Below are 26,666 nucleotides of genomic sequence, written 5' to 3'. Positions count from 1 at the left end.
ACCAACTTACAGCTTTTGCTGTAGTTGCTGAATGCAAAAATTTAATTAGGTGATCTACAATAATTACACCAACTACAATACTAATTAATCAATAACAAAACTGTCTTAGCAATAAAACAAAAATATGTAACATTTGCAGTATCATGATCATTAGATCCATCAGAGGACCATTGCCAGCAATTTTGGGTCTGTGGGTTTCTGGTCTGTGAAACTTGGGACAATACTATTATCATACATCACAACCAAGAACAATTTCATAATTCATATGATAAGATCAATGTCAGGTACCTGCTATTGGTCTTGCCTGATGCACTGCAGAAAGAATCATCACACTACTGCCAATTCTCAAAACCCATCAACCCCCTTGCATCCATCTGGAGGTGCAGCTCTCACAGGGTGGTATTCTGTCTCTGCTCTGGGACAGGCCCAAGATCTCTATAAATTTCAATTGTATTTCCTCCACTTTTTCATATAATGAAAGTTGACAACCAGCAACTGCCCTTCTAGTACTTTCAACTGGTGATACTAATACAACACCATCAATGCTCCAAAAGTTTCTTACCAGGGAGATCTAGTGTGGGAGGGGGAGACACTAACAACCATTGCCAGCTGCTGTAAGGCTGTAGCTTTTTAGTTATTAAATTTGAGGCAACAATTATCAAATTATCTGAAACACATGGTTCAGTGGGAGCATGCTCATGAAAGAATTTGGACAGAGAAATTAGAATGCAAAGGTAACAAATGCGAGGGAAGAACACGTATAAAAAGGTTTAGACGAATCAACACAGAGCTGAAAAAATGTGTGTGTATTTACCTGTATTATAAAGGAAAGACGTAACACTTATGGGATCCTGCCTCTTGCTCTCCAATTACCGTACTTAGCTTCAGATTCATGCATGGTTCCAATTTGGGATGTATCTCCCCATTCTCCAATTATCGTCCATAGAATTAAATTTATGTATTGTTCCAGTTTGGGCTATATTGTCTTCAAAGCTATTCCAAATATCTAAGTATCTGTATGGAAAACTCTATTCATTCATATCCTTTATACATTTAATCTTTCTCAATTTGTTCTCATGGCCTCAAAGCCATCCTTCATCAAGAAATCTTTTCTGTTGTCATGTAAACCCTTTAAATATCTGAATACTGTAATCAAATCATCTTTCTCTTCAATCTTTCAATGTCAGCAGCTTCAATACCAAGAGTTATGGCTTACACACTGGGCTAAGAGCCAATTTGGTTCCTGCTCTTTGTATACTTTTGATAGCTTATCTATTCCACTTTGTATGGGAACCATACCACTGATGTATATTCCAGTCTTGGATGGATAAATGTTTCTATAAGTTTTGTCATTACTCTTCATCCATAAAGTGAAGTCACCTTAGTGTTATGCAGCAGTCCACAAATCTCTCCCACAACCTTACAGATACATCTGTCAGATGACTTTACTCCCAAATTTTTGTCCTCTTTTTGCCTTTATAACAAATTTACTTCCCAATTAATAGTTCGGCAATGGTCTTTTTGAGGTCAGGTAAGGCAGCCATCCTTTTACTGGTACCATGCAACCCAGTACTACCTGCCAGCAACTAAACAGACTCCCTCATCACTGGTCCGCAAGTGAGGAGGGTGTGTTGGACATCCAGATAGAGGAAAAACTATCAAAAGGCATCCCTGAAGAGCCTGGAGACAGGAGTCCTGGAGGCTAAGCAATGTCCCAGTGCCATGGTTGCATCAAGGTGCCCCCTGGAACTAGCAACACCCATCTTTGGTCCTTCATTCAGGCTGAGATGGGTGGCCCCTCTTGGTCCAGAGAGGCAAAGCAGCTGGGCTGACACCACAATCTGTGACTGTCATTTCCTAGTGTCAAGGTATTGGGTGCATATACTGTACTCTACCATGACCCTTAGGACTATTGGGTTAATATGTATACCCAAATTCTGGTCTCCCCTTGTTGGGCTGTGATGGGTAAGGGCATGGGAGGGCGAATCACAGGCTTACGTTCACGGCAACCAGACTGGACACATATGGTTGGGGCAGGCTTGCAACTTGCCCCCATCAAAATCACAAAACCTGTAGAGCAGGGTGTCAGGGTATTGCAAAAGACAAACACATTGACCCAGGCCTGGGGTTAACCTTCAGTGGGCTCTCCATGTGGGTGCCTGAAACATTCTTTCTCCCAGCATGACCAAGTAGCCTTTTTATCAGTGGAGCTAAGGAAACTTAGATTGGATGTAGCCAGCTCTATCAGGAGTGAGAAGACCAGGCAGTGGCGAGATCTGTAGTGAGGTTTACACCTACTTCTGGTCAGGCTGAACTGTTGGGACTTACCAAGTGGGGGTAGTTGTAGGCATATCCAGCAACTACAGCATGCCATTGTTCTACTAAGGCATATAACCTTGAAGAGAAGATGTTCTATGCCAAACTTATATCTATAGTTGACCAGTGCCTGCCATAAGACACACTTATTGTTTTGGGTGACTTCACCGCTGTTACTCATACTGATAGAGCTGGCTATGAGGTATGTGTTGGCCCTATGGTTCTGGAACCAGGAACATCAACAGTTCTTTCCTTCTGAACTTTCCAAAGTCCAGAAGGTTGGATTGGTGGTTCTTAGTTCCAGAAACAAGAGCCATGCTGATACACATGGTATAGTAATGCTGGAGTGGCCTAGGAGATCAATTATATACTTGTTAGCACTTGTTATAAAATCCTACAGAAATGCAGGGTTTATTGCAGTGCTGAATTCTTTGAGACCAATCACAGACTTGTGGTCGCAACACTTGGACTGTGTATCAAATCCAGGAGAATCCAAAGATGCAACTCGCCTGGGTTTTATCTGGAAAAACTCAGGGATGATGTGCATGCCCAGGAGTATAAGGCAGCAACCTTTAATGAGTTTGAAGTTATTGACTCTCTTGAGGACTGAAGAACTATGGGACACTTTAAAACATGAAACTCTGAAAGCTGCGGAGGAATGCACTGGGGAGCGCCCACGGTCAAGCAGTGGTAGGGCATCGCAAGAGACACTGGAGAGTAGAGTTGGGCCATGCTGCCAGAATGGTTGGGGATCTGGACCAATGCAGGATTCAGAAATAGAGGACCAAAACTCTCATGAGAATGGATAAGGAATGGTATATCACGGGTACTGCTTAGTATGTTGAAGGCAATTTTAATGCAAATGACCTCAGGCCAGCTCACTGAGCCCTAATAAAACTGCTCCAAATCTGTGATCCAGAGGAGCACAATCCAAACAATTAATGGTGAGCTAGTGTCAGGTGTGGAGGGGTGCCCTTTACAGAGTACTTTGAGCAGTTGCTCATGGGTGACCCTTCAAGCACACAGCTTCCCCTCAATGGTGCTTGGGCGACAGTTCCTGATCCAGCAATAGAAAAATCTCTTCCCTCTCCGAGGTCAAAGAGGCTGTAAATTGAAGGGTGGAAAGGCAAATGGCATCTGCAACATCAGTGTGAAGCAACTGAAAGCTGAAGGTGAGACTATGATCAACAGGTTACATGCAGTACTGCCTGCTGACTGACAGCCTGGTACCATTCCTTCTGACTGGAAAAAGGGTCTGATTGTCCCCATCTGGAAGGGGAAAGGGGATGGACAGGACTGCAAAAACTACCATGGCATGGCATTACACTGTTCAGTGTGCCAGGTAAGGTGTTTGCCCATTTATAGCTGACATGGGTTCATTCATATCTGCTAAAGTTTCAGAGGCCTGAACAGTCTGGGTTGAAACCTAGCAAGTCAATATTCCTTTGTATTCTTGTGTAGCACCAAAATACATTTCAATAGGGTTTCTTGTAGTTCATGTTGATCTCAAAAAGACATTTGACTCAGTGTATCAAGGAGTTCTCTAGGATCTTCTGTGGATCTGTAGGATCCCTGCAAGGATTATGGACTTGATATCTGGCTTATGCTCTGGAACAGAGAGCGCTGTAAACTCCAGCATGGACTGGGTACTGGACAGAGTTTTCAATCAAAGTCATTGTGAAGCATCTATTGGCAACACCAAGGTCACTGACCTTGTATTTTTTCATGCTATCCTTGCAGAACCACTGGAGGTCCTGGTTGCAGCCCTTGAGTTGCCGCCCAAGGAGGTGAGGCTGTTGGACTTCAGGTCTCCTAGACCAAAACCAAGGTCCACAAGCCTGGGGGCTTACTGGATGACAGTTCAGTCTGTTCATGCATGTGGTGAGGATCTTGAGGTCTTGGAAAGCTATATATACTTTGGTGGTAAAGTGCATAACATTGGTGGCTCATGTCAGGAAGTACTTTGAAGGATTAGCTTTGCACATGGTGTTATGGACTCTCAAATTCAGAGTATAAGGCATTGTCATTATCTATGCAGGACTAAGATTCAAATCTTACTGTAAGGTTGTGAGATATAGGACATTTGATGCTGACTTCAAGAGGTTCCTCAATGTCTTTGGTACTAAGTGCCTTTGAAGAATCAAGGGGTATTATTGGAATGACTTAATATCAAACCACAGACTGTACAGTGCAACTCAGTCTAGGTCAGTTAGCAAAATAATTCATGAACATCGACTCTGGCAATATGGGCATGTGGCAAATTTCCCTGATATTGATATACTCACAGGGTCATCTCCACAAATGACAACCCTTGATAGAAGAGATGAAGGGGATGCCTATAGAATTCATGGCTGGAGCAAGTTAATCAAATCTGTCAAGAGTTGTCTGGAGTGAGGAAGGTGGCTACATTGGAGCTTGCTTAGAGAAACTATGAGGACTGGTGCCGGTGTGTGGGTGAAGCAACACGCTCCCTAGTGTATGCCCCTGATTGATGATGCATTAAAATTAATTTTCCGTATTTAGCTCCATGTGAAGTGTGTATTTACCAAATTGGAGTATACAGGAAAGGAGCAATATTCATGGGGTCCTTCCTTACTCTCCAATTTACAGTACTACCTCTCATTAACGGACATTAATTTGCTGTGTTTGCGGTGTTTTCGCTGTGTTTTCGATGTTTTTGGTGCTGTTGCTTAGTGTGTGCAATCACTATGCCACCCAAAAACCACTCCAAATCAACGGATTATTCACATCAACGGACACCGTTACCCCCCTTTTAGTCCTTTAATGAGAGGTAGTACTGTATATCTCTAAATTTACGTATGGTTCCAACTTGGTATATATCCTTATTTTCCAATTATCATATTTATATTTTAATTCTTGTATTGTTTTAGCTTGGGTTATATCACCTTCTAAGCTATTCAAAGTATCTATGCATCTACATGGAAAACCATACTTCTTCACATCCTTTAGACATGGTGTGTCCTATCCCACATATCTACAATACCTCCCATAACGCCTTCTTGCCTACCCTGTCAGAAGACTTCAGTAGACCCATAAAGGCACTTTTCCCTCCTTGAAGCACATATTAAACAACCTTATCAGTCAATCCACTATTCTTCCCTTTGTCAGATATTCTGCATGACACCCATGCTTATCAGCTTTTATAATTTTCTGTGCTCTTTGTACATCTTTTCCTACAGGCTGTCATTTTGCTCTAACATCTGTTACTTTCCTAGTTCCTCTCACTCCCAAAATCAATCTCTCCTAACCTCTTCCACATTCAATTCTCTGAAATACTATATCTATCTTCCTTTAACAACCTTCTCTTCCATTAAAATCTGACCATAAGCACCATTTACCATTTCCTATCTATCCAACTTATCTACCCCCACTCTTTTCACTTTCTTCCAATACATCATTTAATTTTTTCAAAGTTCTTTATCAAACTCCTACCCCTTTTACATCTGCTCTTCTCTTTGCTTGCTTGCTTTTCCTCTCTTCTTCTTGAGAGCTCTATGCTTCCCTAGGACTACCATGCAACCAATCCACAAATGCATGTTTCTTCTCATCTACCACCAGCTTCACCTCTTTGTCCCATCATTCACTACCTTCCTTCTGTTCCTTCCCATCCTCCTCATCCCACATACCATCTTTGTACACTGGCACTTTAGACTTGACACATACCAATTCTTCTACTCCTACTTCACCTTTATCCCTCATCATTTCCCACACTTTTTTCAGCTTCTGGTGTTATTTCTTTTCCTCAACCACCAGAACATCAACACTTCAATTAAGCTTTATTTCAGCAAAATACATTATGTCTAGACCTTTATTTCTAATTTTGCTGATATCAGTCCATCTATTTAAGTTATATCTACTCATTTTACTTTATTCTTCTATTTGTATTTTATTATTGCTATTTTTTTTTTTATGTACCACTTACCTGAATTCTGATCTATTACTCTCCATTTTGTTAATTAATTTTCCTTTTCTTTATACCAATTCTTTGTTTTCTCTTTCCTACTCTCTTGAATCCCTTTTTACCAAAACTGTAGTAAAATGATTACTGATTAGGACTACCTAGTTGCTTGTCTCCATGGATGAGATGTCTATTGCATAGTGCATAAGAGCGGGCATGAAAAATTTCCCACGAGTGTAAGCATAATGGATGTGTGGGCACTAACTCCCCAGCCATTGTAAAATAAAGGAGCCCTTTTTTTTTCACTGCAACATTGCAGTCATATGGCACCACTATAAACATTAAAAACAGATGGTCAAAATACTGATATAAAAGATAGAATTATGATATGGTGAAATTAATTAAAAGGCACTTGAAATGTGAATATATTAAAGAAAATAGGGTGGAACTGCAAAAATACCTAGAATAAAGATATTTAAAAAGCAGAGTAATAATTTATTCAAAGGACCAGCTTTCTCCACAAACAAGAGTTCCTCATGTTCCAAGAAAAGGGCCTTCTCTCTAAGTATCTCCACAATGCAGAATATTCTATAATCAATGCGACAATGGAAGAGATATCGCTCTTGCAGGTCCATCACACTAGAGCACTTTACTTGGTGTCAAAATGTCAGGGAACTAAGCAGTCATCACAGAATGGTTGTGTCTCCCATAACATGAATTATCCATGTATGAGATGCATGTGACCTGTCCAAGACAGGTCGGTGCAGTCTTTGAGTGGACCCCCTGCACATGTACATGTGCATACATCCACGGACACAAAGCAAAAGGGGTTATCTTCCCTATATTTGTGGTGGTAATCAAAGATTCCCACCTGCTCTGCCAACTGGCAACAACTGCCACCTGCCTAGTGGAGTATATGTCATGAAATGGAATGTATCTGGAAGGAGCAACTCAAATTATCAGACTTCTCATTTCCTGATATTCCCACATGTGCTGGGAGTAGGTAGAGCCACTCATGAACTGATAAAGCAAGAGGATGAAAGGAAGGACTAAAATGTTCCACAGCAGAAAGAACACAGTTTTTAAAACTGGTAAAAGATTGAACAGGAAGAGTAAAAATAATTGTTAAAATTAGGATAACAGCAGACAGCTCTGCTGTAAAAACAAAAGCAACACTGGTGAGGATTCTGTCTCAAAAGAATGAACGGAATACAACACTGCATCTGACCACGGCATCAGACTTTTAACTATCTGTAAATATGGGGATGGGGACAAATTGTGTGGAACAATGTTCTAAGAATAATGTATAGTACTCATAATATGGTAACAAATTCTTATTAGGAATAGCAAGGCTGCAGACAGGAACATTGGGGAATTACTAGTAACTAACTCTAGGATATCAATAGGGACATACAGAAATGGAAGGTACATTCAATGTCACCATTTCCCTAAACACAAAGGTTTAGGGAAACTTGGGTGAAATACATACAGCCAAAAGCCTGAATACCAGAACTCTAACTCGGGAAGAATCTGAACTCAATACCAGCACCTCAACAATGAAGACTGGCAATGCAAGCCCAATGGAGGGCACCTGCATCCACCAGTAAGCTAGGTATTGGGGATAAGTGGAATGCACCTGTTGCCAGGCAAACACTGGAATGGTGCACAGTCCAACTCATGAAGCTAAACCTCAGTAGCAGACAAATAAGCACTGCAACCATACTCCAACTTAGAAAAAACAATAGTTCAGTACAAAAGGAGGGTTTGTTTGTCAGTGCCTCACGAGGTACGAGCTAAAACTCTAAGGAGTGAGTGCCTTCACACAAACAGCTTTAATATAATGAAGGTGAGGTACTCAAGTTGGAAAACTATCAAATACAAGTTCCAGGAAGTGAGTTTCCTCAACACAAGAGATTCTTCTTTCATAGAAATACAAGTCCGGGTCAAGGTGACAAAAGTGTATGGTCACAGTCTTTGAAGCTGAGAAATGAAATATCCAAGTTGCAGCCCACTGAGAGATCATATTAATTGATAACTGCAACTTCCTCTCAATTAGTAGCATCTGTGCTAGAGAGGCAATTGAAGTATATTGATATCCTTGTTTAGAGAGACAGCAAAAAGTGTGACATTAACTACACTTCCTTGCGGCATGCCATGTTCAAGTAGATGAGCTTCAGACAGAACACCCCCAATTCACACCCATAAGAAACAAGATAAAAACTACTGTATAAAAATAGGGAGTCAACCTTGAAGAATAGACTAAATAAAATGCTTTAGCACCATGCCATGTTGTAGGGTTTCTTCAAATAAAAAAATACAGTGACAGTCTTGTTTACTTGTCAATGGTTCACATACAGACGATTCTAGAAACAAAAGATCATCAGACATGGACCACATTTTTCAGAAACCATAATGAACAGCCAACAAGTAATTGACTCTCTCTATGTACCATATAAACCCGACATTTGCCATATTTTCCAGCAACTTACAAATGCAAGAGGTTTGGGAAATTGGATAATAATTGGTTGCCAATCGATGTTCTTTTCAAGGATCTAGGATGAGGATAATTACAGCAACACCTCAAGAAAAGGGAAAATCACTGGTATTCTGTATACAGTTAAAGAAATTTAATAAGTAATGAGCCTTATCAGACATGTGGCATAAAATGTCATTTGGGATGTCATCAAGGCCTGGCAATGAATCACAGCACTGATAGAACTATCTTTAGTTCTGAGATGGAAAAGGAGACATAATTCACCCTTAGTAGAAGTAAACTCCATAAGATTCCAAATGGCAATGATGGAGTGCCATAGGCAAATTAGGATCTTCCTTGGAAACACTAGCAAAGCAATCTGTTAATATGTTTGTGACCACTTTGGGATTAGCCACAATCTCACCAACATAGGAGGGGTAGGAGGCAAAAATTTCTCTAAGATCTTGCAAACTCTGTTCCACACTTGTGTAAGTGAAATCTGGGCTGTAATTGAGGACACTTAGTCTTCCCAAGACATTTGCTGCACATTCTTTAGGATTTGTTGAGCCTGAGCTCATGGTTGTCAGAAAGTGTCTTTGCAATGGGGTTCCCATGATCTCTGCGAAGATGAGAGGAAGCAACATGTTCCACCTAAACAGCAACTGAGCAATCATCATTCCACCAAGGAACCAGACATTTGGGAAAATGGCAAGACGTCCTAGGGAGAGTTTGGAGTGCTACAAAAGGTAATCTATCAGTAAAATATGGTGTAACCTCTTCAGAGCTATCAAAGCTGGTCAGCAAACAATCAGGTGAAGTAGCTTCTGCAAAAAGCTGCCAATCAGCTATATCTAGATGCAACTTGGGAGTACGAGACTTTGGTTCAAATCCTGCCATTTCTGATAGTATCTGAAAGTGGTCACTGCCATAGAAATCTGGTAAAACCTGCCAATTAAAATCTAAAAGATCATCAACAAAATTGAGAAAAATATCAATGGCCACAAAAATACCAGTTTGACTATGAAAATGCGTCATATCCTCTGAATTTAAAATCCCACTCCTCATCCTCTATAAAAGAAGCAAGTAAAACACCTCTGGGGTTGATTATGCAGTCTCCCAACAGTGGGTGCCAACAATTAAAATCTCTTGGTCAGAGAAAAGGAGAGGGAAGATCTCACATAAGCTGGCTAAGAATATTCCTCTTGACAGGTACACTGGCTGGAATATAAATACTACATACCATGTATGAATGGTGACTGCCACAGCCTGTAGTGGGATTTGCAGTTTGGGAGCAGTATGAGGGACACTGTCATGAATCAGAATTGGAGTACCACCATAACCATCAACTAAAATTATAGTAAAATGCACTGTATCTAGAAATAGCAAGAGGAACCGAGTCTCCAACCATTGTCTCCAGGAGATGGACACCTGCTGGAGATAAATATGAAGGAAGGAAACACGGCTTCTCCCCAGGAAGCATGCATACCATGACAATTCCACTGTAGGAGTCTGAACAGAATTATTTTGAGGGTTTTTTATGAGAGCTCCAGAGAAGAGTTTCCCTTTGCCAACCTGACTAGGTATTTTGCTCAGTCAGTGAGATTTATCTTGTCTCAAGTTGCTTGTAGACCTGGTAACCCAAGATAGGGGACCTGACGCAGTTATAGGAATCTCCACACAAATTTTAACATCTGGCTCAGGGCTATCTGATGCTCCTTAAGGAATCTTTCTTGGGAACTGAGAAGGAACTGTGGGAGATTTTGTTGTTGAAGAATGTGTTTTGGATTAACATCCTTGGTATGCATTTTTATTCGGGAGTATGGACTTTAGTGATATGGAATTCTGTTGAGGAAGTCTGATGTCATTGCTGAAGATATAGTGGAGGACCTTGCTGATGATACAGTAGTGGGTTTTGCTGAAGATGCAGTGGAAGGCTTTGCTGAAGGTGCAGTGGAGAGCCCTGCTAAAGATGCAGTGGAAGGTATAGCCCTGCTAAAGATGCATTGGAAGGTATACCGACTTGTTGCAAACAGTAACAGCAGGAGCAGAATTCTCAAAGAAGTGGGAGGGAACAACTGGTGACTGAGAAAGGTAGGAAGGTGCCATAATTGTATCATATGGAGGAGAAGAACTTAAGTGCTGGGAGGAGGCACACGTCTTTGTCACACCATCGATCTTCAATAAAATTTTCACCTGATACTACCAAGACTAACAAACTGAGAAATAGCCAATTAAAGAATGTCCTCTTACATTGTTTAGAATGTAATGGGTGAACTTCCCAGTGGTGAACACAACAAGGTTCCAATTCATATTCAGGACTAGGGAGTGAGTCATAAGTGGAGCAGTGAAGGCATCAGGAACTATTTGTACAGTTCTTTCTGTGATTGGATTTATAACAACTGTAACACTTTAAAGGACAGTCAGTAAACATCTTTACTAGGCAAGAAATAAGACCAACCTTTCCACAGAGATAGGAACCATAAAATGCAAGCACACTGTTACTACTTCCTTGTTTTTTGTTGCACAACTGCAAGATGTCATCTTCTGAGAATTCATGCAAGTCTTGGTTGTAGATACACCCTGCAAGCAAATGAGAATTTCCATTGACCAGATAATGTCCCAAGGGCCTGGTCAACTGCCCCTCAAGGACTGGGGTTTCCATTTGTATACAGTGTGAAAAATTAAATGGTTCCAGGGACCAAGGACTAAGATTATGAAGACAGTGAGGACTGGGTGCTATGGACAGGGCACCTTGTCTCCAAGGGGTCCATTCATTTTAAAAAGCAGCTCCTCTTGGTATAGGAGTTTATCCATGATGGAGCTAAGACCTCCCCCTGAACTCATCCCAGCCCAGGCACCCTACCCTCCAACACAGAATGGCCTTAAAAGGTGGTCCTTCTGGTGGGCAACACCATTGGTCTCTATTGGAGGACTAACTCTGGGAACCATTTTGTCTGGTCCATCACTGGTGATCCTGATAGCATGTAGCTCTCTACCCCTAAGTAGGGCAGAGAGTGCAGGGGTTAAAACCTCCTTTAGCTTCACTCATCAGGTCATAACACAACCCCACCCTACCCATCCTGTAAATCTAACTCACCACAGGTAAATTTACCTGATACACGTGTGAATGTATTCACATTTGTGTATTTACCTAACTGCATTCTCCTAATTCTAGTATACAGGCTGGAATGGTATTGGTATTCATAGGGTCCATCTCAACTTTCACTTACCAGACTTTGCAAGACATCCATTTATATTGTCATCCTGAATTATATTTTCATCTAACTTGTTCCACAAATCTAAGCATCTATATGCATAACTATACTTTCTTACATTTTCCTAAGCAATCTTCCTTTTCCAAGTTCCTACTATGATCCCATGTTGATCTTCCATCTCATACCAGCAGGTTCTCTTTCTATTCTTTTTACACCTTTATCTAAATACGATTATCATGTTGGCTTCCTTTAATTTGAAAAATTCCAGTTTTCTCATTCTTTCTTATATGTCTCGTCATTTAGGTTTGAGGTCAACTTGGTTCATGGTTGTCACTCTTGCCTTCAGTTAATCTATATTGCCTGGCTCATTTACAAATTTCCCATAATCACTATTTTGTTCCTGGTCAATATCAACAATCAATTCAATAATTCCTTGATTTTCAGTCTTCAGTTAATCTATATTGCCCGGCTCATTTATGAATTTCCCATAATCACTATTTTGTTCCTGGTCAATATAAACAATTCCATAATTCCTTGATTTTCAGTCTTCAGTTAATCTATATTGCCTGGCTCATTTATGAATTTCCCATAATCGCTATTTTGTTCCTGGTCAATATCAACAATCAATTCCATAATTCCTTGATTTTCAGTCACCATACAATCCATACGATGTCATGAGGTACGGGTGGATATATGAGGATGCTGGCATCGGCTGCTTCATTATATTTTGTAGTTGTAGCTGAATACCGAAGAGGTTAAGCTAAATTCAGGTTACAGTTTCACTTACCTTTCTGTTTTAGTTTTCTGTAGTGGCACTTTACACTATTTTCATACTAAATAGACAAACTAAATTTATCACTTACCATAAATAAAAAAAACCCATGTTCTCCATCTATACCTAGACTTCAAGAGTTGGGTCATATATCTGTTCTCTATAACTACCAAATGTGTACTTACCTGGCTGGTTTTCATTATTTGAAAGACTTCATTGGAACTAGTGATTTGTTTCACTACATTACCTAGCTGTATTTATCTATTTGTTGTGCTCATGGGGTCCAACTGTTTGCTTCCGTTAATCATACTTTGTCTCAAATTTATGGTGTTGCCTTGGCTTTGATTATATTTTCATCCAACTTATTCCGTAACTCTACGCTTACACATATATATATATATATATATACACATATTTTTCAATCTTTATTACATCTTTCATCCTAGATCAGGAAATCTTGTATCAATTTTTTCTATATTTTCTGATTTAAATATAATTGTCATGTCACCTCACTCTTCACTCTTCCAAGGTGTTATATCTTTTTCTTTTCTTTTTTCTTTTTTTATTTCCTCTTATGCTTGTCATGTAGACTTGGGATCATTTTGGATGCCACCCCTTCGGGTGTGCTGACCATACCGCTTCATATTCCAGTCTGGGAGAAATCACAATTTCAATGATTCTCTTCATCATGGCCTCTCCATGTAATTAAATGTCACTCTTTATTTTTCTGCATGTCATAAGTCTCTACCATTATCTATTTCTTATGATTTTCTGGACATGGATCCCTGATTAAAATCCCCAAGTCCTTTTCCTCCTCTGACCTTGCTATGAATCTATTTTCTATTTTCTATTCTCCTGGTCTTCAAATGAAAGTTGGAAAATGTAGGATTGAAATGGAAAAAAAGTTAAGTCATAGATGAGAGCAGTTGTGGAAAATGATGAGACAGACTGGAGAGAAAAGACTTTTGAAGTACCATAGGGCTCATTTCTAGCACCTATAATGTTCCTATTGTTTATGAATGACATGATGAATATGTAGACAGACATGTAAATTTATGTGCAGATGATGCTAAGATCAATGAAAGAGGTGAAGAACAAACAGCATCGCAAGATGTTACTGGATGACCTAGATAAGGTTGAATGGAGCCAGGAGTGGAAAATTAATTTCAATACTAAAAAATGTAAAATCTTGGTAACTGGGCCAAAGTAGAACATTTTGGTCCAAGTCCAAGATTTAACATTTCTCCTGGCTCCATCCATAAACCTTATCTAGGTCTTCATTAACAGCTTGCAATGCTCTTTGTTCTTCACCTCTTTCATGATCTTGGTATCATCTGCAAATAAATTTGCACATCTATTATATTATGTCATTTATATACAATATGAACATTGTAGGTGCCAGAAATGTGCCCTATCTCCACTAGTCTGACTTTTCATCTCTCACTACTGTTCTCATATATCTACAGTGAGACCTCTCATTAACGAACGTTAATTAGCTGCGTTTGAAGTGTTTTCGCTGTGTTTTCAGTGTTTTGGAGAGGTTTTTGGGTGGCATAGTGATTGCATGCACGAAACAACAGCACCAAAAACACCGAAAACACCGCAAACACAGCTAATTAACATCCGTTAATGAGAGGTCTCACTGTATAAGTGAACAAGTATTTTTTTCCATTTCAATGTATTCCCTTTACAGCCTCTTATATTTCCAACTTCTTTATCAATCTTTTGCATAGCACTTTGCCAAAAACCTTTTCCAAGTCTAGGTATACACAGTCCACTCATCCCTCTCTCTCATGTAGCACATCAACCAATTTTAAAAATAAATCTAGTAGGTTGTTAACGCAACTTTTCTTTTTTTTTTTAATCCGAATTGGTTGTCAGCTACTATTCCTTTTTTCTCAAAATGTTTCATCTGCATCTTTTACCATGTTTTCAAGCATTTTGGCTATCACACTGGTCAAGGTCAAAGGCACTGGACTTTAGTTTGCTTTTTTCAATTTTTTACTATGACCTATTTCCCTATACTTTTTCAGTATCCAATCTGAGATCCCAACAGCCCCTGATTCTTCTCTCATTTCCAATTTCTCAAGTAATAACATCTCTTATATTGTTTACAGCATCTTCATTTTCTTCACCATTTTCTCTCAAACTGCTCATCTAATTTGAATACTGACTAGAAGCTTTTATTCATTTCTGTTTGCAGTCTTGCATTTTTGTATACTAGTCCTTCAACTTTAAATTTTGATATTCCTTCTCTACATTTCAGCTTTCCATTTACATATCTGAAGAATAACTTAGGTTTTCCTTACATTTATTAACTACATCCTTTTCAAATTCTTTTCCTCTTTTTTTTCTTATTCTTGTATATCCATTTCTGGCTTTTTCTGTATTCATCTCTATTCTTTTAACTTCTTTTTTTTGGCCACCTTTCATGTTTTTTTTTTCCTTCTTTTTTCTGCAGTGCTCATCTTTTATTGAACTAGTCCATCTTTATGTACTTCCCTCCTGCTCATCTTTGATATGTACTCCCATTTTGTAAATTAAAAAAAAAAAAAATCTTAATTTCTTTTTGGTTTCTTTAGTTTTATCTTATTGAACTCTATCCAATCTATTTCTTCAATTTTTTTTGTTTTGTTTAGCAAAGTTTGCCTTTGTAATGTTGTATCTTTCTTGGCTGTATATTTCCTCTTATTTCTGTCTTTCCCACTTCCAACATAAATTTAAGAGCAAAATGGTCACTCTTCCCCAATGAGCACTCGTAGAGTAATTCAGTGATTCAATCGCCTCCAGATCCTTTGTTAAAACCAAATCCTGTTTTGAATAATTCTTTTTACAATTATATTGGGTTGGTTCTTTCACCCACTGGGTCATTATATTACTCATTACTCTGTTCAATAAAATGTTGCCCCAAGATTCTTCACCTCCCTCTGTATCCAAGTCCTCCCATATTACCACTCCACAGTTAAAATTGCCCATTAGTTCTCATTTTTTCAATAAACCTTTCAGCTGTGTTATAATACTGTGTAATTTACTAATATTTTTTTCTCCTTTTTATACCACTGCAATCCCTCTTTTTTTTGCTCCTTTTACTTATAATTCTTATGATCACTACCTTGGTCATTCCCTCTCGTATTTCCACTTCTTCCAACTCGATGGTTCTTTTCACTGATCTCATCATTCCACAGCCCATTTTTCTTCTCATGTCCATGTTATACTTCCCCTCACCCACCTAAACAATGTATTTCCATCACACTTGGTTCAATAAGTACATTATGTTTGGTCTTTTCTCCTTTAGGTAGTCATGCATTTCCAATTTGGCTGATATCAATCTGTCTACACTTGTGCATGCTATAGCTAATCTCCTTTCCTTCTCTCTCTCTCTCTTTTTTTTTAACCACTTCCTCACTTTATGATCAACCACTATTCCATAAACTTATCCTCTCTTGTTCAATTCTCATTTCATTTTTTTTCAATAGCTTCTACCATTTTTATTTTCTTTTTTCCTCTGTTGGCTCCAGTCTTACCCAAACATTTCTGAACATGTATAAAATCAGTGGTTCCCATGTTTTATTCACTAATTCATTCATTATCCTCTCTGATTTGAATTTCACTTTTATTGTTCTTGCACCTCCCTGTACTAGGGGTGATCAAAAAGTAATGACAGTGAGACCATATATTTTGATAGTACAGAGTAGCCTTCGTTCCTTCAAAGTACTCCCTTCCTGCCTCTATGCAGCATTCCATCCTCCTTCACCACTTCATGAAGCAGTCATATACTCAGAAGCCGGTATACCTCGCAGCTCTGAATTGACTGTTCGTGGCAGGTCTTGAATGCGATAAAACTGCTTCCCTGTGATCGCACCCTTGATCTTTGGAAACAACCAAAAATCACAGGGAGCTAGGTCAGGTGAGTAGGGTGGGTGGGGAAAAAGTGTAATCCCCTGCTGCTCCAGGAACTGCACAGTGAGGCGAGCTTTGTGGGGGGGGCAGCATCATCATGGTGCAGCAAAAGGCACAATCAGCGTCAGGTTGGTACAGACTTGACCTGATGTTCCAGGACTTGAGGAAGGACCTGGTAAGTGTAGTAGTGGGCTGTGGTTGACTGTTGAGGCATTACATCCTTGAGAAAAGAAGATGGTGAAAAGATGCTTTCTGCTGTGAAATCCTTCCTTTAAAATCTGAGGACGAGGCTTTTCATCACTCAACCACACCATGTTGGACTGCTTGTCTCTGGTGGTGCAGAAATCCAACAATCATCTTCGGTAGCAACATCTGAGAACTGTTTCAGACCATTTGGTTCAAATTCAACAACCCATAGACAACAAATCCACACACGTTCCCTCTTCTGCTCTTCCATTAGCAAATGGGGTATCCATCAAGAACACTTTTTTTTTCAGTCCTAAGTGCTCATGCATGATGTCATGTGCACTCCTATAACTGACACCAAGCTCCAAGGATAAGAATCGAAGAGTAACAATTGGATCTTCGTCAATGATGGCCCGCACATGAACTGTTGTTGCTTCGGTAATGGATGTCCGAGGGCGGCCAGAGCGATGATCATCTTCCAGCCAAGTTTTTCCAGCTGTGAAAGCTCGAATCCAGCAGGAAACAGTTTCTAGTGATGGAGTAGATTTGGGAAAACCTTGTAATAATTCCCTTCTGATCTCCGTTGCTTTTTCCTGAGTTCCCACCTTGTGAAAGTGTGGAACCTGCAACCTTCTTTTGAGAAATCCATGTTTCCGGTTAGAGGGTGAAACCAACATTGATGCAATTGAATAGCACATCGAGAAAATGTAACCCAGACAAGTAGCGACAAGTTCAAAGCCGTCACAACAGGCAACACTCAATGCCCTTTGGTCCCCTCCCTCTCAACACTCATAGTCTCTCTGCTACAAACCTTACTGTCATTACTTTCTGATCATCCCTCATATGTATCTAACCTAAATATTTATAGTTCTTCATGTATGCCTTCCTCATTGCCCATTATAATTTGCAATATTTTTATAACATCTTGTTTTCAATTCATTTCTAAAGCTTTTCTTATTGATAGTAGTTCCTTTTGCCACCCTACTGCTATGACACATTTTCATATCTCTACTACTTCTCTTATCAACAATTCTCTACTTTTAAGTTCCCTTATCATCTTCACATTTTCCCTTTCTTCTCTTTTTCTGCTCCACCATTTTTTGTGTATATTCGTGTTCCTATTTTTATTTTAACCAACTTGTTTCATTTCTCGGACATTTTCTTAATTTTCTCTAACCTTCTCATTGGTCTGCTTCACAATGACCTCTACCTTATTCTCTTCTCTTAACCTCTTCCATGTGATGACGCTTACGTAGGTATCATGAGACGCGAGGGGATACTGGAGGATGGCAGTGTCGCTGTCTTGATTCTATTTATTTTATAGTTATAGCTGAGTGACCCCCAAATTCTGTGAACTTGCTTGATCACATTTCCTGTGTTTATTATTACTCTGCAAAAGAGAACGAGTAATACAGCAGTCACTTTATACTTCATAATGTGAGTATTGTGATGCACCGATCATCGTACCTCTGGCCTCCTATGCTCCGCACGAGAATTTGACTCGTACAGAAGAGGTTAACCCCTTGAATATGATGACGCCTACGTAGGCATCATGAGGCATAGGTAAGCATCCGAGGATGCCAGCATCGACTTCCTGATTATTTATATATATTTTTTTGTAGTTGTAGCTGAGTGACCCTCATATTCTGTGAACAGGTTTGATCACGTTTTCTGTGGTCACATTCTGGGAGGAGAATGAGTATAACAGCTGTAAATTCATACTTTATAATGTGTGTATTGTGATGCATCATTGTACATCAGGCAGCTAATATGCGTATGAATATTTGACTTGTATTGATGAGGTTAACGAGTTACATTCACCTTTTAACTCCTTTTCTGATTTATACGATTCTTTTGTTGTGCCATTTCGCTCAATTTGCCATTCAATTCAAATCACCCATTTCTCTTCAATCTTTCAATGTAACAGATCCAGTGCTCTTAGTCTCACCTCATGTGGTTACTGCCAATTGTATTCTCTCAATCTTGTTTATATCTTTCACTCTGTGTGGGAGTCTTGAACAGATCAGGGTTCCTATGAGTTACGAATTTCTTCATCATCTCTTCATTCATATTGTGAAAATTCACCTTAATATTATGTGCCTTCTCTTGGTGAAGCTGCTTGGGTAAATATGGTGGAAAGTGGGGACATGAACATGTTGAAGAGGTGAACTGCAGTTCTTCTCTATATGCAGTTCTAAGTTCAACCACTTGAATTTGAGCTTCAGAGTTCACAGTAGTACAATGTGAAGTGTATGCTGCATGGTTCTGACGATAGGTTACACATTTAGTTGAATGTATGCACAGGAAACCATAAGTACAGGACAAACTGTACACCCATAACTGCTGGATGGCAACATCTCTCTCTAGTGGGTCCAAAGCACGGACCACCGAAAAAGTAATGTGGGTATGGGTACAGTCTCCATTGTATCTCAGCTGCCTAGTGTAGGCCTTATGGTCTCTTGCAGTCTCCTTCATTCTTATCTTACACACAAAAGAGCTGGAGGGTGGGATTGGTCAAACCACAACATTTATGTGGGGACTGGGATTTTTATATCGTTTTCTTTGTATGGTATACTCTTACCATCCTTTGATAAAAAAAAGATATATATTTTTTTTTTAAGATTTATTGCAAAGTTCTGCAGTCATGATGTTGACTACTCCCACATTGTAGTTAAATGGTGTATGGTTTCAAATGGATTGAAAGGGACTGGACTCCTGTTATACAGTACTGGTTTCTTGATTCCAGTTCTATTACAGGTTAAAGTTCCCAAAGTCGGCATCATTGGGACCTGGGCCGTGCAGAGTTCGGAAATTTTCCGACTTTTTTTTTTTGTTTTTTATGCAACCACCCAACACTGTACTGGCACTCATAATTTAACTTAAGACTCACGGGAAATTTTGGTCTGGGTCGTCACCATTTCACCAGAAATTTTCATTCCTTCACTGCGACGCTGTCGTATCCACTGCATCAAAGCTTTCTCTAAGTCTTCACTTTTACCATGCCTCATAGTTTTACATATGTCCATACATTTTAATGTTCCACTTTTAGCATAATATTTCCTCAATTGTGCTTTCTGTTTTTCAAGTTGTACACAGTGGAAGAACAGACATCGAAAATTTCACACAACTTACGCTCTGATGTTCCTTCTCAAAAGGTCAATTTTTTTCACTTATACTCAGCACTTTATTATTTCTTTTAATAAGAGGCCCACTAAGGGGTGTTCCTGGATGTTTGGGCAGCATATTTAACAGCAAAAAGATATAATAATGTCCAAAAACAGAGCACAACACATGGGACAGTGTAGCACCAATCACAACAATGACTAAACTTGGGTGGTAACCACTGTTGGCTGGCGTGACAGAGCATGTGCCACCTACCTGTAGCGGCAGTTTGTCGAACTAATGCAGAGTAGTGGGAGCTTTTGCAGTGTGATTGAATGCAATAGAATTTGCTCTATTCGTACCGAGTATTGGGAGTTTCCGAGTAAAGGAATGCTGACTTTGGGAACTTCAACCTGTATCAGGAATCCATTTGCTTGAGGTCACATATGTATAAAATCATCAAACCTGTTCATTTCAAAGGAATACTGCATTGGTAGACCAAGAATATCGGGTGATCCACATCAGAGTTCATTTCATCTCAACATGGATATAAACAAGAGCTGATGTCATTTAAGACTGGAGTAGTGGTCACTGGCTGTGAATCAAGGCGATTCAAGGTGATTCAGTTTCATTGGAGATTACCATAATTCCCTTCATTATGCATGTGTAAATTGCCACCACATTATCATAGCCTATTGGCCCTTGGGAGATGCTACAGCGTGGGTGAGGGATCCAGCAGAGGGTATTTGGATTTGGGAGGGCTGCTGCTACCTCCTTGTTGAGTGGTCTCCTTCGTTTGTATCAAGGTCAAGGGTGACCTTCATATTGGAGTGGCTCTTCAGCCTGGTGAGGGTGAGGAGGCTATGCTAAAGGCACCTTTAGCTTCTTTCCTGAGTGGGGTAAGCAGAGTAGATCCTGAAAAGGGCTGCTCAGTTGTGAAGCCTGCTACCAAGCTTTACTGCTCCCATGGTCCTAGTACGCGGTGACCACCAGGCTTGCACTGTCTACGATGTAGGTTAACTAGTTTCCACAAATCAGCATCTACTGCCCCCCCATCATCATCATGCACCATCCCCAGAGGATTGGGTTAGTAATAGATTAGTAAAAGAAAAAAGAGAGACAGAAAAAAAAGTGAAGCTCAAAAGTTGAAAGTTTTGAAAATTAATTTACTGTTAGTCTCGGTTCTTACCATGTTCAGTATCGACTCCATGGTGGGAGTCAATCCCTGGGAACACCACAACATAGTGGTGAAGCAACAGTTAATCTTTTTATAGGAAGGAGAGTCTACAGGAGGGCCTAGCACCCCATGCCCCCAGAGAGGAGGGTAGGAGAGAAGAGGGGAAAAAAGAAATTAAGAGGAAAGAGGAGACCAGTGGAGGGAAACTGAGGCAAGAGGTGGGAAGAGAAGAGAGGAGGTGGGAAGAGAAGAGAGGAGGTGGGAAGAGAAGAGAGGAGGAGGGAAGGAAGGAAAGATGGTGAAGAGGAGGGAGGAGGTAAGAGGTGGGAAGAAGTGGTAAGGGGAAGGGGAAGGGGAGAAATGAGAAGGGAAGATTTGAGAAAAATAAAAATTTAGGGGAAGGGAGGAAGGAGGTAGAAGGAGAGACAGGGAAGACAAAGAAAGGAAGGAAGGAGGAGGTAAGTGGGAAGATGAAGGAGGAAAGATATCTGAGAAGGGATGATGACTGGCAAGAGAAAACAACTAAGGAGAAAAAAGGATTGTGACTGGAAGAGGTGGGAGATGGGAAGAGAAAGGAATGGAAGGGAAGAGGAAGTACAGGAGACAGGAGGGGAGAGGTGAGATGTTAGATGGTTAAGGAGAGAAATGGAACAGGAAGAGGAGGGAAAAGGTGAGTGGAGGAAATAGGGAAGAGGAAGAGGGAGGAGGAAGAACAAGGGAACAGGACCAGGAAGGGAAGAGGTGCAAGAAGAGAAGAGGAGGAAGGAGAGAGAAGGAGGTAGGAGAGGGGGAACAGGAGGTGGACATGGGAGCAAGATGACCGAGAAGGAACGAGGTGCGAAAAGTGGCGGCAGGAGGGGGGAAACGGAGGAAGTATGGGTAAAGGAGGAGGAGGGAAGGAGAGAGGAAGAGAAGGAGGGGAGGAGGTCAGAAGGAAGAGCAGGAAAGTAAGAGAAGGAAGGGGAAGAAATAAGGGATGAAGGAAGAGCAAGAAGGAAGAAGAGGAAGTGGAAGAGAGGGAGTATTTACCTAGTTGTAGCACACTAGATAAGAGATGTGTGCTTTAGGTTCTGTCTCTCTGCCTCCAATCGTCAAACCTTACCTTAAATTTGTTCAAATTGTCGGCCTGGATCATATTTTCATCCAACTTGTTCCATAAGTCTATACTTCTACGTGGAAAGCTATAATTCCTAAGAAATTTCTAACAAATTTGCTTTCTCCATTTTTTTTTTATCCCATACCAGCAAATTCTCAGTTCATTTTTTCTACAACTTCCTCTGATTTCTCAATATCATTATCACATCACCTCTCTTCACTTGTCCCATGCAAGAAGACCCATATTCTTTTTTCCAAAACTTCCTTACGTGTCTTGTCGTTTAGGCTCGGAATCATCTTGGTCGCTACCTTATGTAATCTCTTTAATCTTCTTTTACGTATATATATATATATATTATACATTTTCAGCTGTGATGACCATAAAACCACCACTGCACATTCCCCTTCAACAATTTTCATTATCATGTCTTCTTCCTTGTACTGAAATGCCTGCCACTCCTATTATATTCTTCAGTAGTTTGCAGGTTTCTCCTGTCATTTTCTTCACAGGATTTTCTGGCAATAAATCATTCCTGGTTAAAATCCCTAAATCCTTTCCCTCCTTTAACTTTGCTATTAAGTGGAGGGAAAGAGGGAGGGAGGAGGGAAAGAGAAGAGGGAGGGGAAGAGGGAGGGAAAGAGGGAAGGAAAGAGGGAGGGCGAGAGGGAAAGAGAAGCGAGAGGGAAGAGGGAGGGAAGAGGGAGGGAAGAGGGAGGGAAGAGGGAGGGAAGTGGGAGAGAAGTGGGAGGGAAGTGGGAGGGAAGAGGGAGGGGGGACGGAGGGGAAGAGGGAAGGAAAGAGGGAGGGAAAGAGGGAGGGAGGCGGGAAAGAGAAGCGAGAGGGAAGAGGGAGGGGAGAGGGAGGGGAGAGGGAGGGGAGAGGGAGGGAAGAGGGAGGGAAGAGGGAGGGAAGAGGGAGGGAAGAGGGAGGGAAGAGGGAGGGAAGAGGGAGGGAAGAGGGAAGGGGGATGGAAGGGAAGAGGGAAGGGAAGAGGGAAGGGAAGAGGGAAGGAAAGAGGGAAGGAAAGAGGGAGGGAAAGAGGGAAGGAAAGAGGGAGGGCAAGAGAGAGGGAGGAGGGAAAGAGAAGCGAGAGGGAAGAGGGAGGGGGGACGGAGGGGAAGAGGGAGGGGGGACGAAGGGGAAGAGGGAGGGGGGACGAAGGGGAAGAGGGAGGGCAAGAGGGAGGGAGGAGGGAAAGAGAAGCGAGAGGGAAGAGGGAGGGAAGAGGGAGGGAAGTGGGAGGGAAGAGGGAGGGGGGACGGATGGGAAGAGGGAAGGAAAGAGGGAGGGAAAGAGGGAGGGAGGCGGGAAAGAGAAGCGAGAGGGAAGAGGGAGGGGAGAGGGAGGGGAGAGGAAGGGAAGAGGGAGGGAAGAGGGAAGGGGGATGGAAGGGAAGAGGGAAGGGAAGAGGGAAGGGAAGAGGGAAGGAAAGAGGGAGGGCAAGAGGGAGGGCAAGAGGGAGGGCAAGAGGAAGGGAAAGAGGCGAGAGGGAAGAGGGAGGGGAGAGGAAGGGAAGAGGGAGGGGGGACGGAGGGGAAGAGGGAAGGAAAGAGGGAGGGCAAGAGGGGAGGAGGGAAAGAGAAGCGAGAGGGAAGAGGGAGGGATGAGGGAGGGGGGACGGAGGGGAAGAGGGAAGGAAAGAGGGAGGGCAAGAGGGAGGGAAAGAAAACCGAGAGGGAAGAGGGAGGGAAGAGGGAAGGACGATGTAGGGCAAGAGGGAGGGAGGAGGGAGGGTAAGAAGGTGGGAAAGAGGGAGAAACGATGGAGGGCAAGAGGGAGGGAGGAGGCAGGGAGGAGGGAGGAAATAAGGGGAGGGAAGAGGGAAGGATGAGGGAGGGAAGAGTGAAGGAAAGAGAGAGGGGAAGAGGGAAAGGGAAGGTGGAAAGAGAGGGAGGGAATAGGGGGAGTGAAAAGTGAAGAGGAAGGGAATGAGGAGGAGACGGTGGAGGGAAAGAGAGAGGGAGGGATGGGGGAGAATGGAGGGAAAGAGGGAGGGCAGGATAAGGATAGGAGGAAAGAAGGACAGGAGAGGAAGGGGAGAGGGAGTGAGGGAGGGAGTGAGGGAGGGAGGGATAAGGAAGGGAAGAGAGAAGGACAGGAGAGGAAGGGAAGAGGAGGAGAAGAGGGAGGGAAGGAGGGAAAGAGAAAAGAACAGGAGAGGAGGGGAAGAGGGGGAGAGGAGGGAGGGAAGGAAGAGGGGGGAGAGGAAGGGAAGAGGAAGGGAAGAGGGAGGGAAGGAGGGAAAGAGAGAAGGACAGGAGAGGAGGGGAAGAGGGGAGAGGAGGAAGGGAAGGAAGAGGGGGAAGAGGAAGGGAAGAGGAGGAGAAGAGGGAGGGAAGGAAGAGGGAGTGAAGAGGGAGGGAAAAGGGGAAAGGAAAGAAGGAGGAGGTAAGAGGGAAGAGGGAGGGAAGGCGAGAGGAGGGAGAAGGGAGGGGAGAGGAGGAGGAAGGAAGAAGAGAGAGGGAAGAGGAGGGAGGAGACGAAGGATGGAGAGGGAAGAGAAAGAGAGTGAATGAAGGAAGTAAGGGCAAAGAAGCAGAAAGGAGAAAGGAAGAGGGAGGTGGAAGGAGAAAGAGAAGAGGAGAAAGAGAAGAGGAGGAAGAGAAGAGGAGGAAGAGAAGAGGAGGGAGGGAAGAGGTGAGAGGAGGAAAGGAAGAGGAGATTGAAGTGACGAATGAGGAAGGCGGGAGGGAAGAGGAGGAAGAAAGGAGAGGGAGACGAGAAGAGAATTGTTGTTAAAAGGGAAGAAAGCAGGAGGGAGAGAGGATGGAGGAGGAGGAGGAGCAAAGGAAGAGGATGGAGGAGGAGGAGGAAGAAAGGAAGAGAATGGAGGAGGATGAAGGATAAGCAGGGAGGATGAAGGGTGGAGGAAATAGGAAGAGTGGGAAAGATGAGGGAAGAGGAAGGATCAACGAAAACAAGGAAAGAGGAGGGAAGAAAAGGAGGAGGAAGAGGAGGAGGAAGAGGAGGAGGAGGAAGAAGAGGAGGAAGAAGAGGAGGAGAAGAGAAAAAAAGAGACGCAGGGTAGGTAGAGGAGGAAGAGGAAGAGCATAAGAGGAGGAAGAGGGAAGAAAAGGAGGCAGTGAGAGGAAAAGGGAAGATGAAGATGGAAGAGAAACAAAAGGTAAGAAGGAGGAGGAGGAGGAGGAGGAGGAGGAGGAGGAAGAGGAGGAGGAGGAGGAGGAAGAGGAGGAGGAGGAGGAGGGAGGTGGACATGGATAGACGAGGGAAGAGGGAGGACGAGGAGCTACAAGGGGGGGGAGGGGACGAGGGAGAACGTGGGAGAACGTGGGAGGACGAGGGAGGACGCGGGTGGGACGAGGGAGGACGTAGGGGGGGAGGGGGGCGAGTGGAGACGTAAGGAGACGAGGGAGGACATGGAAGACGAGGGAGGACGTGGGAGGCGAGAGGGGGACGTGGGAGGGCGAGAGGGGACGTGAGGGGACGTGGGAGGACGAGAGGGGACGTGGGGGGGCGAGTGGGGACGAGAGGGGACGTGGGAGGGAGCGAGAGGGGACGAGAGGGGACGAGAGGGGACGTGGGGTGTGTGAGTGGGGACGAGAGGGGACGTGGGGGGCGAGAGGGGACGTGGGGGGCGAGAGGGGACGTGGGAGGATGTGGCAGGGGGCGAGAGGGGACGTGGGGTGGGCGAGTGGGGACGAGAGGGGACGTGGGGGGGGCGAGAGGGGACGTGGGGGGGGCGAGAGGGGACGTGGGGAGGCGAGAGGGGACGTGGGGAGGAGAGAGGGGACGTACGGGGACGAGGGATGATGTGAAGGGACGTGGGAGGACGAGAGGGGACGTGGGGTGGGGGGCGAGTGGGGACGTGGGGGGGGGCGAGTGGGGACGAGATGGGACGTGGGGGGGTGAGAGGGCACGTGGGGGGTGAGAGGGCACGTGGGGGGCGAGTGGGGACGTGGGGAGGGCAAAAGGGCACGTGGGGAGGGCAAGGGGGACGTGGGGGCGATGGGGACGGACGTGGGGAAATGGGGGAGGACGTGAGGGGACAAAGAAGGTCAAACGTGGTGGGGGGGGGGGCGATGGTATCCAGGGAAGGACGAACGAGGACGAGAGGGGACGAGGGAGAACGAGGGAGAACGAGGGGGGGCGAGGGAGGACGTGGGGGGACGAGGGGGGACGTGGATGGGACGAGGGAGAGCGTGAGGGGGCCAGGGGGGGAGGAAAGACGTGCGATGACGAGGGGGGGAGGGGGACGTGGAGAACGAGGACGAAGGGGACGTGGTGGAGACATGCGAGGACGAGGGGGGTACGAGGGTGGACGTGGGAGAACGAGGGAGAACGAGGGAGAACGAGGGAGGTATGAGGGAGGACGAGGAAGGACCAAGGAAGCCTTGCATTTTATTCACGTGACGAGACCCATGCCAGTCTTCTCGCTCTCGCTAATTCTCGCTAATTCCAACCTCGAACGAGATCCGCTTCTGCCCAGACGTCACCTGACAAGTGCTTTGCTAAGCATAAACTGATGCATGACCCAGTGTCGAAGGTCTGA

The 26,666-nt window shown here is 43.1% G+C and overlaps 1 protein-coding gene across 6 annotated transcripts in view; it reads right to left on the bottom strand.

Moving 5' to 3' along the window:
- The window catches only part of LOC143038841 (calcineurin subunit B type 2), a 107,383-nt gene that overhangs the window by 12,536 nt on the left and 68,181 nt on the right, over nucleotides 1–26,666 (bottom strand). The window contains exon 1 of one of the 6 annotated variants that reach the window (XM_076208463.1): nucleotides 289–343. The exons of the other annotated variants lie outside the window; for them this stretch is intronic. Within the exon in view, the coding sequence (XP_076064578.1) occupies nucleotides 289–328 (40 nt within the window). The 5' untranslated portion in view covers nucleotides 329–343. Of the gene's footprint in view, nucleotides 1–288; nucleotides 344–26,666 lie in introns of those variants that run through there. 6 annotated transcript variants of the gene reach the window in all.

Source organism: Oratosquilla oratoria, chromosome 25 (assembly GCF_046742065.1).
Source record: "Oratosquilla oratoria isolate Oo_2021 chromosome 25, ASM4674206v1, whole genome shotgun sequence".
NCBI lineage: Eukaryota > Metazoa > Arthropoda > Malacostraca > Stomatopoda > Squillidae > Oratosquilla > Oratosquilla oratoria.
This window is presented reverse-complemented; position numbering and strand designations above follow the sequence as displayed.